Here is a 17,170-nt window from a genome sequence, read left to right as displayed (position 1 = left end):
AGCAGGAGAGTGAGTTTGTGTGTGTGGTTTTTGGAGGGGGGTGACGGGGTGAGAGAACCTGGATTTGTGCAGGAAATGGCCCACCTTGATTATCATACACATTGTGAAGAGAGTGGTCACTTTGGATGGGCTATTACCAGCAGGAGAGTGAGAAAACCTGGATTTGTGCTGGAAATGGCCCAACTTGATGATCACTTTAGATAAGCTATTACCAGCAGGAGAGTGGGGTGGGAGGAGGTATTGTTTCATGGTCTCTGTGTATATAATGTCTTCTGCAGTTTCCACAGTATGCATCCGATGAAGTGAGCTGTAGCTCACGAAAGCTCATGCTCAAATAAATTGGTTAGTCTCTAAGGTGCCACAAGTACTCCTTTTCTTTTTGTGAATAAAGACTAACACGGCTGTTACTCTGAAACCTTTAAAAATGTGTATGATTTCAAAAGATTCTACCCTTTCTAGAGGGATTCCCCTGTATATAGTTTCAGAAATATTGCTGGAAATAGTAAAATATTTCAAAACACTAAGGTAAAACTTTAAAGAGCACAAAAGGCCGAGTATTGCAAGGCCTAAAGTGCAGATACATCCCTTTTGAGTAGGTGCCTAACTCCTACTAAAATCAATGGGATGACTAACTCCCATGTTCAAAAGGGAATTAGACACCTAAGTCTCATTGAACGTGAATGGGCTTAGGCTTCTATGTACCTAAGTCATTTTTGAAAAAGGGACTTATATTTTAAAGGTATTTAGGGGTGGGTATAGGGTGGCAAACTTTCTAATCGCACAAAACCGAACATCCCCAACCTGCCTCCTGCCCCGCCCCTTCCCTGAGGCCCTGCCAGTGCCCCACTCCTTCTCTGAAAGCCCACCCCCTGCTTGCTCCATCACCCCTCCCACAGTCGCTCGGTCTCCCCCACCCTCACTCATTTTCATCAGGCTGGGGCAGGGGGTTAGGGTGCCAGAGGGGGGGGTGAGGGCTCTGGCTGGGGGTGCAGGCTCTCGGGTGGGGCCGAGGATGAGGGTTTTGGCGTGCAGGAGAGGGCTCCGGGCTGGGGCAGTGGGTTGGGGTTCAGGGGTGTATGCGCACTGGGCTGGCAGTATAGGCTCCGGGTGGGGCCAGAAATGTGGTTCAGGGTGTGGGAGATGGCTTCAGGCTGGGGTAGGTGCTTGGGGTGCAGGAGGGGGTGCAGGGTCCCAGCAGCTCTTATCACAGCCCTAAGGAAGTGGCTGCCAGGTCTCTGCAGCCCCTAGGTGGCCAGGGAAGCACCATGCGCTGCCCTCACGCCTGCAGGCGCCACCCCCACAGTTTCCATTGGCCATGTTTCCCAGCCAATGGGAGCTGCAGATCCAGCACTTGGGCAGAGGCAGCGCTCAGGGCCTCCTGGGCCGTCCATGTGCCTAGGGGTTACAGGGACCTGGCAGCCACTTCAGGGGGCCACACGGAGCCAGGGCAGGTAGGGAGCCTGCCTAAACCCCAGGTCCCCACTGTGCCACCGACCGGACTTTTAATGGCCTGGTCGGCAGTGATGACTGGAGCTGCCAGGGTCCCTTTCTGACTGGGCTTTCCGGTCGAAAACTGGACACCTGGAAACCCTAGGTCAGAGGTGGGCCAACTATGGCCCACGGGCCACATCCAGCCCACAGGACCATCCTACCTGACCCTTGAGCTCCCGGCTGACGAGGCTAGCCCCCGGCCCCTCCTCTGCTGTCCCCCCTCCCCTGCAGCCTCAGCTCACTGCGCTGCCCATGCTCTGGCCTGCCACTCCTGCTGGACAGCACAGCGGCATGGCTGGCTCCAGCCAGGCTGCTAGCTCCTGCTACTCTGAGCAGCATGGTAAGGGGGCGGGGGGCGGTTGGATAGGCATGGAAGTCCCGGGAGGGCCTGTCAGGGGGTGGGGGTGTGGATAGGGTTCGGGGCAGTCAGAGGACAGGGAGCAGGGAGGATTGGATGGGGGTGAGGTCCCGGGGGGGCAGTTAGGGGCAGGGGTTCCTGGGAGGGGGTGGTCAGGGGACAAGGAGCAGGGGGGTTGGATGGGTCGAGGGTTCGGGGGGGGGGGGGCGGCACGGTAAGGGGACAGGGAACAGGTGGGGTTGGATAGGAGTGGGAGTCCCGGGTGGCCTGTTGGGGTGGGGGGTAGATAGGGATCAGGGAGCGGGGGGGTTGGATAGGGGGTGAGGTCCTGGGAGGCGGTTAGGGGCGGGCGGTCCTGGGAGGGGGTGGTCAGGGGACAAGGAGTAGGTGGGGGTTGGATGGGTTGGGAGTTCAGAGGGGGGAAGTCAGGGGATGGGAAGTGGGAGGGGGCGGATAGGGTACGGGGCCGAGGCTGTTTGAGGCACAGCCTTCCCTACCCAGCCCTCCATACAGTTTTGCAACCCCGATGTGGCCCTCTGGCCAAAAAGTTTGTCAACCCCTGCCCCAGGTGGTCTTAAAGATTCATATAGGTGCCTAGTGGGATTTTCCAAACCATGTATGCCCAAATCCTTAAAGGTATGTAGGTTCCTATCAGCCTTTTTAGGCTCTAAGTGCATCATTTAGGCACCACTGACATTTTCAAAACTGCTTCTCAGCTGCCTGCTCACCCTGCAGTTGCCTAAGTCCCCAAGGCACCTAGGTTTCTGCTGGTCTACATTTGCAAAGCTGCCTAAGCCTTGAGACCTTCCACCCCAGCTAATGAGCAGCTCTGATCCCTAACTCAAGCCAAAGCCTTGGAACCCACAAAGTGAGATTTTCAAACTAGGCAGGGACCACCTATCTCACCAGCCAGGCCCCACTCATAAAGCATGTTCTGAGCATGCCTAAGACCTGATACCTGCCACTCCCCACATCATGAGGGCCCAGTGTAGGCCACCAATAGGTTGGAGGTGTGGGGGGCAGCACAACACCTGCACAAAAGACAGATGGGGCACAAGAAAACATATGACTAGCATAAAAGGTATCAGGCATAAGCAGAAGACAGACAGAGGGTTTTGGCTGCTAAGGCAAGGGCTACCTAAGTGGTTGAGCTGGGTTAGGTGCCTAACTCCAGGAGAGGGTTCACAGCTGAGGATCCTGAGCAGAGGGAGGTACATCTCTCTAGTCCATCACTAGGTGCACCAGGTCAGCTAGTTAAGTACTTAAGACCCAGGGTATGGGAGACTCAGGTTCAAATCCCCACTCTGTCCAAGAGGAGCAGGAATTCGGGAGGTGGGAGACCTTGGTTTAAGTTCTTGCTTCTCTCGGACAGAGTATGGATTTGAATCTGTCTCCCATATCCTGTGAATGCTCTAGGGCTATTGGCTATAAAGGGCCACCATCTGTAGGTAAGGCAGCCTCAAAACATACCTACTGGATCAAGCCCCAGAGGCTTAAGAGGCAGAGGAATGCCTAATTTGTGAATCTGCTGGGGTTTAGGTGTGAGCTAGGCATCAGGTGGCAGCATGCATGCCCACTGAGGGACACTTGGGTGCCTAAGGAATTTAGGTGCCTACAGGGTTAGGCAGCCCCTAAGCAAGGTTTGTGAGGATTTAAAGGCCAGATTTTGAAGCCTAAAAATGGCAGTTAGGCACCTGAATCTCTTCGTGGATCTAGCCTAGAGAGTGTCTAGCTTGGGACCATTAGGTGGTAGGCTACCCCAGGGTTATATATTGCAATGCTGAGTGGCGCAATGCCTGAGTAACTTTGAGGATCTGGGACCTAAATCCCATTGATAGCAATGGAAATTAGGCATTGAGGTGCTTTTAAAAAGCTCACTAGTGCCTATCTGCATTTTTAGGTGCCTAAATATTTTTAAAAATCTGGCCCTTAGGTCTTGCAATGCTAAAAGCCAAGCCCTGAGTCCCATTGTCCACACCTTAAAGTTAGTCTAGTTTAGTAGTGTGTGAATTTAAAGTGAAATAGCTATTCCAGAGAAGACTCCACGTAAAGACACTTTTATTCCACATTAAGAGTGCCTTTTTCAGGTTTTGCATAGTCCACGTCCAAAAGAGATCAAGCTAATTCAGAACAAGGAACTATTATTCCAGACAAGTGTCCGCACATGAAGTTATTCCAGAATAGCTGTTCCCAAATAACTCTACGAGCTTGTCTACACTTATCGGGGGATTGATGCACGGTGAGCAATTCATTGCCACTCAAAGACCCGCTAAATCAACTGCAGATTGCTCTCCCATCGACTCCTGTATTCCACGGGAACAAGAAGAGTAAGAGAAGCTAACAGGAGAGCATCTCCAGTTGATATAGCACAGTGTGGATGCCACAGTAAGTAGATCTAAGCTATGTCAACTTGAGTTATGCTATTCACATAACTCAGATTGCATAGCTTAGATCGATTTTCCCCTGTAGTGTAGACAAGGCCTCAATGCAGATAAATCCTCAGGCTTCTGAGGCTATGTCTACACTTACAGTGCTGCAGCTATGCTGCTGTAGCACTTCAGTCAAGATATCCACTGCAGCAATGGGAAGGGTTGTTCTGTTGATATATCATTTTCTATGTTGGGGGTTAGATCAGCATAGCTACAACTTTTAGGCATGTGTATTTCTCACACCTCTGAGAGACACAGCAGATGCAAGTTGTCAGTGTAGTGCCAGCCTTCAGTCTCTTTCAACAATGGGACTTAGGGTAACATTGTCAAAAGTACCTAGAACTTTACATGCACCCATTCTAACTACAAACAATGTTCACATTTTGATATCGTCAGGATTTCCTTTGCCAAAGTATCTTGGCTACCTCTGAGGGCATGACAGATGTGATTAATGAAATTTAACATTAAACAAGAACAGTCAATGAACACTAAGACATGCTGTTTTCATTTCCACAAGATCCTCTACGATGCTGATTCATTGAGTCAGGAGAAGTTGCAGAAATAATATATATTGTTGAAGAATTTGTGTCACAGGAAAATGAATGCTGAATGCATGGTTCTTCGCCATCTGGGTATGAATTCATATTCTACTCAGATGAATTGGAGGTTGGATTCTATCTTCTATCTTGCCCTTGCAAGTCTCTCAGGCATCCTGGCTCCCTTTCCCCTCACCACAGCTTAGCTCATACTCCATCTACCTTTGACCTCATAGGTCTCTCATCCTGGCTGTGTTTCTGCATTAGACCTTCATATTGTATGCTCACATCTCATACACTATGTACTCTGGGAAACTCCTCTTAGGTACAACTTGTTGTGCCATGTTTGACTGGAGTAGCACCAGGGTTCAGGGTAGAGATGAAGACATGCCTGACTCATTGAGATAATAAAATGTAGTACCTGCATGGGGCTTTTCACATTCCAAACAATAACTAGTTTATACAACATTGTGCGGTAGGCAACTTATGACTATCAACATTGTACAACTGAAGAAACTGAAGCATGGATTCACCAAGGGCAAGTCATGCCTGACTAATCTAATTGCCTTCTATGACGAGATAACTGGCTCTGTGGATGAGGGGAAAGCAGTGGACGTGTTATTCCTTGACTTTAGCAAAGCTTTAGATATGGTCTCCCACAGTATTCTTGCCAGCAAGTTAAAGAAATATGGGCTGTATGAATGGACTATAAAGGTGGATAGAAAGCTGGCTAGATTGTCAGGCTCAATGGGTAGTGATCAATGGCTCCATGTCTAGTTGGCAGCCGGTATCAAGCGGAGTGCCCCAAGGGTCGTCCTGGGGCCGGTTTTATTCAATATCTTCATTAATGATCTGGAGTGGATTGCACCGTCAGCAAGTTTGCAGATGACACTAAACTGAGAGAAGGGGTAGATACGCTGGAGGGTAGGGATAGGATACAGAGGGCCCTCGACAAATTAGAGGATTGGGCCAAAAGAAATCTGATGAGGTTCAACAAGGACAAGTGCAGAGTCCTGCACTTAGGAAGGAAGAATCCCATGCACTGCTACAGATTAGGGACCGAATGGCTCTGCAGCAGTTCTGCAGAAAAGGACCTAAGGGTTACAGTGGATGAGAAGCTGGATATGAGTCAACAGTGTGCCCTTGTTGCCAAGAAGGCCAATGGCATTTTGGGCTGTATAAGTAGGGGCATTGCCAGCAGATTGAGGGACGTGATTGTTCCCCTCTATTTGACATTGGTGAGACCTCATCTGGAGTACTGTGTCCAGTTTTGGGCCCCACACTACAAGAAGGATGTAGAAAAATTGGAAAGCGTCCAGCAGAGGGCAACAAAAATGATTAGGGGACTGGAACACATGATTTATGAGGAGAGGCTGAGGGAACTGGGATTATTTAGTCTGTGGAAGAGACGAATGAGGGAGGATTTGATAGCTGCTTTCAACTACCTGAATTGGGGTTCCAAAGAGGATGGATCTAGCCTGTTCTCGGTGGTAGCAGATGACAGAACAAGGAGTAACGGTCTCAAGTTGCAGTGGGGGAGGTTTAGGTTGGATATTAGAAAAAACTTTTTCACTAGGAGGGTGGTGAAGCACTGGAATGTGTTACCTAGGGAGGTGGTGGAATCTCCTTCCTTTGACGTTTTTAAGATCAGGCTTGACAAAGCCCTGTCTGGGATGATTTAGTTGGGGATTGGTTCTGCTTTGAGCAGGGGGTTGGACTAGATGACCTCCTGAGGTGCCTTCCAACCCTGATATTCTATGATTCTATGAGTGTTGTGACACCCTGCACCCCCTCACCCAGAGTTACTGCTTCTGCCCCATACTGGGCTACAGGCAGCCCCATCCCCCACCCCCAGTGAGGCTACGGTGAGGGGCAGCAGTAGTGGGGGAAGAGGGTTAGGGGGAGTCCTCCTCTCTGGCCCTAGCCCCAGGGCAGCCTGTCTGCACCCCAGGCTCCTCAACCCTGGTCCTGCCCCATCCCAGAACCTGTGCCCACAGCCAGAACCCTCACCCCCTGCACCGCAATCCGCAGCCCAGACCCCGCACCCAAACTCCCTCCCAGAGCACATCCCCCACACCCACTCCTCCTGCCCAGCCCAGCCCCCATACCACAACTCCCTCCCAGAGCCCATCCCCTGCACCCCAACTGCCTGCCCCAGCCCAGACCCCACACCCCAACTCCCTCCCAGAGCCCACGCCTTGCACCCAAATGCCTTCCCAGAGGCGACCCCCTGCCCCCTCCCACACCCAAACTTCCTCCCAAACCTTTAGGGAGGTGGGGTGTGTGTGTGGGTGCGTGTGCGTGAGAGAGAGACTTGGACCTGTTCTGGCACCACCAAAAATTATACAAACCTGCCGCCCCTGTTTAAACCTGCAAATGACCCGTGCCCATGCTGAAGAGGAAAGTGAAAAACATGAACAGTACTGTATCTCTGCTCTCTCTCACAATCAGCACCTGAGTGAAAAGCAGCTTACAGAAGCTGAGCCCAGGCATAAAGATATGATGCCAGTAGAAAGAGGAAAGCGTTTGCCTCTTTTATAGCACCCCTCATTACTGATTATTACTATTACTATTATTACTGTGGATCCTTTTGGACTCCTACGTGCTGTTGAAGAAATGCAAGGTTAGAGAAGAATCTAGTTTTGTTGAGAATCTGCAGTGCTAGTTGGAGTGCAGAGCTAAATCAGTACATCTGATCCATAGCAAAGTGTGCCTTGAGCAGAAAGGTGCCATTTTTACAGTCCCTTTTCTAACACATCATGGACCTTTAAGTCTAGTTCTGACACTAGTTCTGACACAGTTCATAGTGAGGGTCTAGTTCTTTGCTCATTTACACAGATGTATATTAGGATGACTATGGGTAAAATCCTGACCTTACTGAAATCAATTAAAGTTTTGTCCTTGATTACAGTGGGGACAAGATTTCATCAAGGGATTTAAAACTGGTGGAAGTGAAAAGACAGTCTGGCCTGTGTTTCTAACTCTCATGGCTATTTTCAGAGTAGCAGCCGTGTTAGTCTGTATTCGCAAAAAGAAAAGGAATACTTGTGGCACCTTAGAGTACTTGTGGCACGAACGCTTATGCTCAAATAAATTTGTTAGTCTCTAAGGTGCCACAAGTACTCCTTTTCTCATGGCTATATAATTCGATGCTTTCTTCTTGAAATATTATTTATTTATTTACTGTTTTTAAACATACAAAGACTTTCCTCCAAATAGCCTGTTTGACCCACAGGGTCAATAGTCATTCTGAGAAGCTAGCTAATTAGAAATCCCCTGATAACTCCTTAAATGGCTGACCACTCCTTAACAAGCCCCCACTGTAACAGGTGCGTATGTTTTAGAGTTCCATTTCCTTATTAAAATAAGGATATACTGATTTATGTGGTCCCTAGATGGCAGATTCTAGCCGTGTAATCTAAAGAAACAAATCACAATTAGCTATCTATACCTGGAGTGTGGTTCACCCAGGATTTAGGCCACCCAAATTGTACATGGATTATTTTCCTCTAGTTGGTTGTATAATGATTTAAATATTCACTGTCTTCCTGTAGTTAATTTAGTCATTTTTTCGAGAGTCTCACTGCAGTCTATTGCTTTTATTTAAGCTGAGTGCCTAACACAAATTTTGACCACTCCTTCTGTTGATTAAAAATAAAATCCTTTGTGCTCAAAAGCTGTGGGGTAATTTTAGCATAACAGATGTAAAATGGTTTGCAAGATCTAGCTAGTGAACCATCAGCTGTGTTATTCTGCCTTGGCCCTTCCATCCAAACTGGCTGCTATAATTACTATTAAAGGATTTACCCAGGTATGCTCATTTTACGTTAGGTTTCTGATATTAGCTGATAATGGATGAAAGTGCTTTAAAGCAAAGAAAGAGAGAAAACACTTTGGCTTATTTTAATGGTCAATATTAGCTTTGAGAATTATCTCACTAGTCTTGTCACCATATTGGAAGATATCTGATGTCTAGTACTGTACATGTCATCCTATGGGAAACAACTAGAAACTCTAAAAACTATAAAGCAATTAGCTGAGACAACGCTAAATCTTTGCTTTATTTATCATCATGAATGCAGTCAGTGTTTCAATGAATGATGAGAATCACCTTTTTATTCAGAAATTTTTGGGGGGGTGTGGGTGGGAGGGACTGATAACCCTGTAAAGTGCTGCATGACTGCACATGAAAACCACAAGTTCCTTTTTGGCAAATCAACACTTCTCTAGAGAGTTACTACTGTACAAACAAAAATGTTTCCAAAGTTCCTTATGGCAAACAAAACATGGTACATATTCCACTCATTTTCAGTTATGCTAAAGCAGGTTGTAAGGAAAGCTTAGATTACTAGATGCTAGGATAATACTAATAATAAAAAAATAGATTCCTTTTGAAGCATACGCTTTGCAATGTTTAACTGATCTTTTCTCAACAAAGGTGTTAAAATAGAGATTAGAATAACAGAGGCTCTTATTATACAGAATATTAAGGTTTTGAGGGGGATATGGTGGTTTAATGAGTGTGACAGAGTTCTCTGCTTTTAAAACAGCTGGTATAAGTCTCTTAGACAAAGCCCTGGACTCCTCCAAAACTGAGCATGTTGACTTGCCAAGCAGCAGTTTATTTTGCAAGGTAACAGCAAAGCCGCTGCTTGAAAATTGCAACAGCTCCCTTTCCTTACTTACAGTTCAGTGGAGTTTCTGGGAATGTCCCGAGGAATCTGGATCACTTTGCTTTCCTGACAGATGAATATCCTGTCAGAGCACTGACAGAGATGATGCTGACATCCAAAGCAACCACCCAGGAAAACCACCAAACAGATTAAAAAAAGAGACATGTTTGTCTTTACATCTGTGCTCTCCTCCCTCATTTAAAAGGAAGGCTCTACAGCCTTCTACTGCATGACTAGGAATGACTCCTCTAATTGAAGATCCGCCTTAAAAGCTGAAGTGAATCATGTGATTCTTAGGGGATGACTTCTTTGCAAGTTTCAGTTCATGGCCTGTGCTCCATAAGCATTTTAGGGAAGGTGTGGAGGGGAACTGTATACTAACAGGAACTTGTTATGTGATAAAACTTACTTTATGTTTCAAGTTGTGTGGATGAAGCCACAGAACCTTAATAATCTAATTAAAGTGTTTTAAATATTTTGCATATTTACAATGCAAAAAGTTCTCTTTCTACAGCTGTGTTTTACATGTACAATATTAAACAATAACTAGTAGGGACCAAGAACTTTTACCTGTTATTGCTGGATCCCTCTCTCCTTACAAATGCTGCAGTGTTTATATTTGTATGCTGGCTTTCCTAGTCAAGGACTTGAATTCTTCACTAGTACTTTGTGACTTCCTGTGACAAGCACACAAGAATTCTATGGTGGATTTTACTGAATAGGGTCTTGACTTTAAAAGGATGCAGCACCCAAAACCAAAGCAAAATACACATTTTTAATTAACATTCTTAGGGCACAGTTTGAGCACATTTGTTGGCTTGTGTCTTTGGAGAAACCCTGGTGAGAGTAAATGGCAGTAAATGGTTCCTGATGAACAAGGAGTCAATTTAATCTTCACCAGGGGTGAAAGTAAGGCGGCATGGGCTGGTATGGCGTACCGGTAAAAAGTAGCTGCCAGTACCAGCCCTTACCACTGATTTTAAAGTGCTGCCACAACAGAGCTTTAAGGATACTGCTTAAACTGCTGCCACAGTTGCACTTTCACGTCACTGCCCCTTTTGCGCCCCTTTAAATCACCGCTGGACCCGCCCGGGTGGCGCAGGCCAGGCAGCACAGATGGGCCGGTAGGGATGCTGACCCCAGCCCCATCCCTTCTGCCTGAGGCCCCACCCTTTCTAGGGGAGCCAGAGCTGGCCCCGTACTGGTAAGAGCTCCATTTCACTTTCACCCCTGATCTCCACTCCCCTGTGGAATAACAGGGGAAGGGCTACAAGAACAGCTATCTGGGAGACAGAGGAGGAAATGTCTCCTGGAAGGCAAGACTCCTTAAAGGCAAGTCACAGGACTCTATCTTGGGGAGTTTATCCATTTACTTTACACTCATGTTAAATTATTTTTCTGTCCTGTTATAAAATAAGAATCCTTGAGGAAGAGACCTTGCTAACTACAACTGTTTCCTTTCACTGAGTCATTCTACCAACTTACACCAGCTCACGTCCACAAGAAATAGGAATTTAGACCTCTCCCTCATTTTCTAATTGAAACTTTGGAACTAAAATTAAAAGGCCACACCCTGTGGTCTCTTTCTAAGTCCTCTCTCAAACAAACTGCCATTGATTTCAATGGCAAATTCTATATTACTTCACTGAAGCTGGCTTGAGTAAAGACTTAGGGATTTGGCCAAAAGTCAATAGGACTAACTAAGATTAGTAAGATTTTTCTGTGTTGAATTTCTAGTTCTTGAAGCCTTTCAGCTGAAATTGCTGTTGAAAGTACCAAGATATCAGAGGTTTCTGTGGGGCAGAAGAACATGTAGCCAAAGAGAAATGTCTTAATCTTTTATGTTGAAACTTATTTATATCAATGATCAATATATTCACTACATGAATATGCAAAATATTTTGTAAATGCAATAACACTATGTGAACATGTCCATTAATTAATACCATTAAGAAGACATACCAATGCAGGTCTCAATTTGATTAATTTTGGGTCCATAAACCCAGCAACATCTATTGTTTGGTCATGGTAGAAGCCATATATGCATATGAATTGGGATGCAGGAAATTAAATTTAAACCATCATCATGGGACACACAAGCATTTTCCCAATTATTGAGTTTTAAATCTACAGCAATCAAGATATAAATCAAGCTTTGCTTTACCAGTATTGCCAACTCCAACTGTTTAAAAATCATGAGTTAAGCCCCACAAAATCATCAGATTTTTTAGAGAGATGGATTCTTCTGTTTAACCCTTGAGGATTAATATTTTCAAGATTTTCTGTGCAATCATGAAGGCTAGACTTTTTTTTTAAAATAAAAGCTGAGATTTTCATGAAATATTATGAGTCTAGGAGGCAGGACTTTAAGAAAAAACACCATGTGCAGTGAGACTCAGTAAAATGATGAGGAGTACTTGTGGCACCTTAGAGACTAACAAATTTATTTGAGCATAAACTTTCATGAGCCACAGCTCACTTCATCGGATGCAAGTTTTACTTTGTGTAATGACCCATCCACTCCCAGTCTTTATTCAAGCCTAAGTTAATTGTATCCAGTTTGCAAATTAATTCCAATTCAACAGTCTCTCATTGGAGTCTGTTTTTGAAGTTTTTTTGTTGAAGAATTGCCACTTTTAGGTCTGTAATTGAGTGACCAAAGAGATTGAAGTGTTCTCCGACTGGTTTTTGAATGTTATAATTCTTGACGTCTGATTTGTGTCCATTTATTCTTTTACGTAGAGACTGTCCAGTTTGACCAATGTACATGGCGGAAGGGCATTGCTGGCACATAATGGCATACATCACATTGGTAAATGTGCAGGTGAACGAGCCTCTGATAGTATGGTTGATGTGATTAGGCCCTATGATGGTGTCCCCTGAATAGATATGTGGACACAGTTGGCAACAGGCTTTGTTGCAAGGATAGGTTCCTGGGTTAGTGTTTTTGTTGTGTGGCGTGTGGTTGCTGGTGAGTATTTGCTTCAGGTAGGGGGGCTGTCTGTAAGCAAGAACTGGCCTGTCTCCCAAGATCTGTGAGAGTGATGGGTCATCCTTCAGGATAGGTTGTAGATCCTTGATGATGCGTTGAAGAGGTTTTAGTTGGGGGCTGAAGGTGACGGCTCGTGGCATTCTGTTATTTTCTTTGTTGGGCCTGTTGTGTAGTAGGTGACTTCTGGGTACTCTTCTGGCTCTGTCAATCTGTTTCTTCACTTCAGCAGGTGGGTATTGCAGTTGTAAGAACGCTTGATAGAGATCTTGTATCAAGTGTTCTTACAAGAAAGTAAAACTATTTCCCCTTGTTTATTCCCCCTCTCCCCTCACACTGTTCCTCACACATTCTTGTCAACTGCTGGAAATGGCCCACCTTGATTATCACTACAAAAGATTCCCCCACCCCCACCCCCGCTCTCCTACTGGTAATAGCTCACCTTACCTGATCATTCTTGTTACTTGTAACACCCACTGTTTCATGTTCTCTGTGTGTATAAAATCTCCCCACTTTATTTTCCACTGCATGCATCTGATGAAGTGAGCTGTAGCTCATGAAAGCTTATGCTCAAATAAATTTGTTAGTCTCTGTCATAAATATAAAGGGAAGGGTAAACACCTTTAAAATCCCTCCTGGCCAGAGGAAGAATCCTTGCACCTGTAAAGGGTTAAGAAGCGAGGATAACCTCGCTGGCATCTGACCAAAATGACCAATGAGGAGACAAGATACTTTCAAAAGCTGGGGGGAGGGAGAAACAAAGCCTCTCTGTCTGTCTGTGTGATGCTTTTGCTGGGGACAGAACAGGAATGGAGTCTTATAAATTAGTAATGTAATCCAGCTAGACATGTGTTAGATTATGATTTTTTAAAATGGCTGAGGAAATAAGCTGTGCTGAATGGAATGGATATTCCTGTCTTTGTGTCTTTTTGTAACTTAAGGTTTTGCCTAGAGGGATTCTCTATGTTTTGAATCTAATTACCCTGTAAGGTATTTGCCATCCTGATTTTACAGAGGTGATTCTTTTTACTTTTTCTTCTATTAAAATTCTTCTTGTAAGAAACTGAATGCTTCTTTTCATTGTTCTTAAGAGCCAAGGGTTTGGGTCTGTGGTCACCTATGCAAATTGGTGAGGATTTTTATCAATCCTTCCCCAGGAAGGGGGGTGCAAAGTTTTGGTGAGGATTTTGGGGGGAAAAGACGTTTCCAAACAGCTCTTTCCCAATAATAAACCCGGTTAGACTTTTGGTGCTGGCAGTGGAAGTCCAAGGGCAAAAGGTAAAATAGTTTGTACCTTGGGGAAGTTTAACCTAAGCTGGTAAAAGTAAGCTTAGGAGGTTTTCATGCAGGTCCCCACATCTGTACCCTACAGTTCAGAGTGGGGAAGGAACCTTGACAGTCTTTAAAGTGCCACAAGTACTCCTGTTCTTTTTGCAGATACAGACTAACACGGCTGCTACTCTGAAACCTGTCAATAACATGATGGGAACTGGCAGCACGCAATACCCTCTGCATTAGAGCCAGTCACTGATTCACAACTCACAACAATCACCTAAGAATGAAAGGAGTTTCTTAAGCCTACTAGAGTTGATACAAAATTTTCAACCTTTTCTCTTATGGGACAAACTCTGCTCTCCTATGTCACTTTGAAGTGGGAGTTGCGCCATTGAATTCAGCCAAGTTATTCTCAGATTACATCAGTGAAGGCCACTGACTATATTAGTTTACACCAGCTGAAGATCTGTCTCTAAAATACTGGTACAAGGACACGAAAAAAAATATAATCACTGACTTTTAATACAGTCCCAACATCAATTAGACTCATTAACCATTGCCTTAAAATAGTAATCTGTGACCAAGCAACTATGTATGAAAAAAGAGTGAGGTCTGAGAAAAAGCAGCAAACTAAGTAAGAGAATAAAGCTCTTTAGAGCTCTTCTAAATATCTTCACTGATCATCATGGCTATAGCTATAGCTATCCTCCACCTCAGAATCTATGGTTTTGTTGCTTTCAGTACTTATTTCTGATTTACAATTATCCACCACTGACATGGAGTTAAGACTCTTCCAATATTTTGGGGTTGTTTAATGCAAACACTCAAAAATAAATTACATCGTTATTTAAGGCACTTAGTCATAGAATATCAGGGTTGGAAGGGACCTCAGGAGTTCATCTAGTCCAACCCCCTGCTCAAAGCAGGACCAATCCCCAACTAAATCATCCCAGCCAGGACTTTGTCAAGCCTGACCTTAAAAACCTCTTCAGAAGGAGATTCCACCACCTCTGTAGGTAATCCATTGGAATTTTGGTAACCCACTTGGAATTTTGAACATTTTGTTCCCCTTTTAAAAGAAGTACTAGAGTGCTATCTACCAAATTTTAGGACTCCCTCAACAGAAGAGCGATTCACCAGCCAGTGTATCCCCTCATGGCTTTGTATGGCACAGCAGGCTCCTCTTCCCTGCTGCTCCCTCTCCTCAGGCACTCAAACTTGTGGTGGTCCCTGTGTGACTCAGCCTCTGACCAGGTTATATTCAGTCCCATCCCTTAAACTTTAAGGCTTAAAGGTAACAGAATTCCATAAACAACGGTCCAGTGACACTATGCCAGGTCTTCAGCCTGACTCTGGGATCAGTGGGTTTACACCTCTTATCTTATGTGCTTTCATGCCACCTTTCTTGGTGGCTGGTAGGGGAACACAGGCCCTCCTTCTACACTAGGGACAGTGTAGTAAGCAGCTAAGGCAGGGGTGGACAAACTTTTTGGCCTGAGGGTTACATCTGGATATGGAAATTGTATGGCAGGCCATGAATGCTCATGGAATTGAGGATTGGGGTACGAGAGGGGTGAGGGCTACGACTGTGGGTGCAGGCTCTGGCATGGGGCCAGAAATTATGATTTTAGGTGCGGGAGGGGGCTCAGGGCTGAGGCAGGTGGTTGGGGTGCAGGTTGGGGGGTGAGGGCTCTGGCTGGGGGTGTGGGCTCTCGGGTGCGGGAGGGTGGGACCAATGGGTTCAGAGGACAGGAGGGGGGTCAGAGCTGGGGCAGGGGGTTGGGATGCTGGAGGGGGATCAGGGGTGCAGGCTCTGGGCAGTACTTATCTGAAGCAGCTCCTGGAAACAGTGGCATGTCCCCGCCTCTGGCTCCTGTGCGGAGGCATGGCCAGGCAGCTCTGTACACTGCCCCATTCGCAGGTACCACCCCTGCAGTTCCCATTGGCTGTGATTGCCAGCCAATGGGACCTGCAGGGGCAACACTTGGGGCAGGGGCAGAGTGCGGAGCCTCCTGGCTGCCCCTACACATAGGAGCCTGAGGGGGGACATGCTGCTGCTTCCAGGAGCCACACAGAGCCATGGCACTTGTGGAGCAGGGCAAGCCCTGGACCCCGCTCCCCGGCAGGAGCTCAAGGGCCAGATTAAAATGTCTGAAGGGCTGGATGCAGCCCCTGGGCCATAGTTTGCCCACCCCTGAGCTAAGGCCTACTTCCTCAGACTGCCTCTGCCTCCCTGGACAACTTCCTACCTCAACACCTTCTTGGGCTCACTCCTCCACAAACTCTTAGAATATCAGGGTTGGAAGGGACCTCAGGAGGTCATCTAGTCCAACCCCCTTCTCAAAGCAGGACCAATCCCCAATTAAATCATCGCAGCCAGAGCTTTGTCAAGCCTGACCTTAAAAACTTCTAAAGAAGGAGATTCCACCACCTCCCTAGGTAACGCATTCCACTGTTTCATCACTTCACCCCTTCACAGACTCTGCAAAATTCTTTCCTGCTCTTTTAACAAGCAACATCTCTCAGAATTTCTCCTTGGAGACTCGGCTTCTGTCTGCCTCTCTCAAAGTTCTTTGTGTGTCATTCTCTCTTTCCTTAGGACACCAACCCAGGGCTGCCTCCCTGCGGCCTTACCCTTTTGTCAAGATTCACGTCATACAGGACCTTGCTCCACTCCATGTGGCTCCCAGTGTTTCTCATGGCCCTTTGCCACAACTCAATTCTTGAGAAAGAAGCCCTACTCTCCCAAGAGCCTTCTGCCTCCTTTCTACTGCCTTGAAGTCGCTCCTCTATTAGTCACCTTGCTATTCTCAACTAGGACTCCTTAATTCTGCCATGCAGCAGGTCCTATTCCTAAATTCTGCTTGGCCCATATTCCAGGTGCACAAATTGCTCTCTGACTCAAGCTGATTCTTTCTCTGCAAGTGAAGGATATACACTCAATCACAGCCTTTTTGTTTCCATTACAAAATGTTACAGTGCTAATTAGTTTATTTTAAAAGAAAGATTCATAGACTCATAGAACATTAGGATTGGAAGAGAGCTCAGGAGGTCATCTAGTCCAACCCCCTGCTCAAAGCAGGACCAACACCAACTAAATTATCCCAGCTAGGGCTTTGTCAAGCCAGGCATTAAAAACTTCTAAGGATGGAGATTCCATCACCTCCCTAGGTAACCCATTCCAGTGCTTCACCACCCTCCTAGTGAAATAGTGCTTCCTAATATCCAACCTAGACCTCCCCGATTGCAATTTGAGACCATTGCTCGTTGTTCTGTCATCTGCCACCACTGAGACCAGCCAAGCTCCATCCTCTTTGAAACTCCCGTTCAGGTACTTGAAGGCTGCTATCAAATCCCACCTTACTTTTTTCTTCTGCAGACTAAACAAGCCCAGTTCCCTCAGCCTCTCCTCGTAAGTC

General features: G+C 46.1%; 1 protein-coding gene across 1 annotated transcript in view; it reads right to left on the bottom strand.

Moving 5' to 3' along the window:
* The window catches only part of FSHR (follicle stimulating hormone receptor), a 158,391-nt gene extending 148,662 nt beyond the window's left edge, over positions 1-9,729 (bottom strand). Inside the window, exon 1 of the mRNA XM_037895925.2 lies at positions 9,501-9,729. Within this exon, the coding sequence (XP_037751853.1) occupies positions 9,501-9,685 (185 nt within the window). The 5' untranslated portion in view covers positions 9,686-9,729. The remainder of the gene's footprint in view (positions 1-9,500) is intronic.
* Positions 9,730-17,170: the final 7,441 nt, after the last annotated feature.

Source organism: Chelonia mydas, chromosome 3 (assembly GCF_015237465.2).
Source record: "Chelonia mydas isolate rCheMyd1 chromosome 3, rCheMyd1.pri.v2, whole genome shotgun sequence".
NCBI lineage: Eukaryota > Metazoa > Chordata > Testudines > Cheloniidae > Chelonia > Chelonia mydas.
The sequence above is the reverse complement of the archived record's forward strand: the minus strand, read 5'-3'. Positions and strand labels throughout refer to the sequence as shown.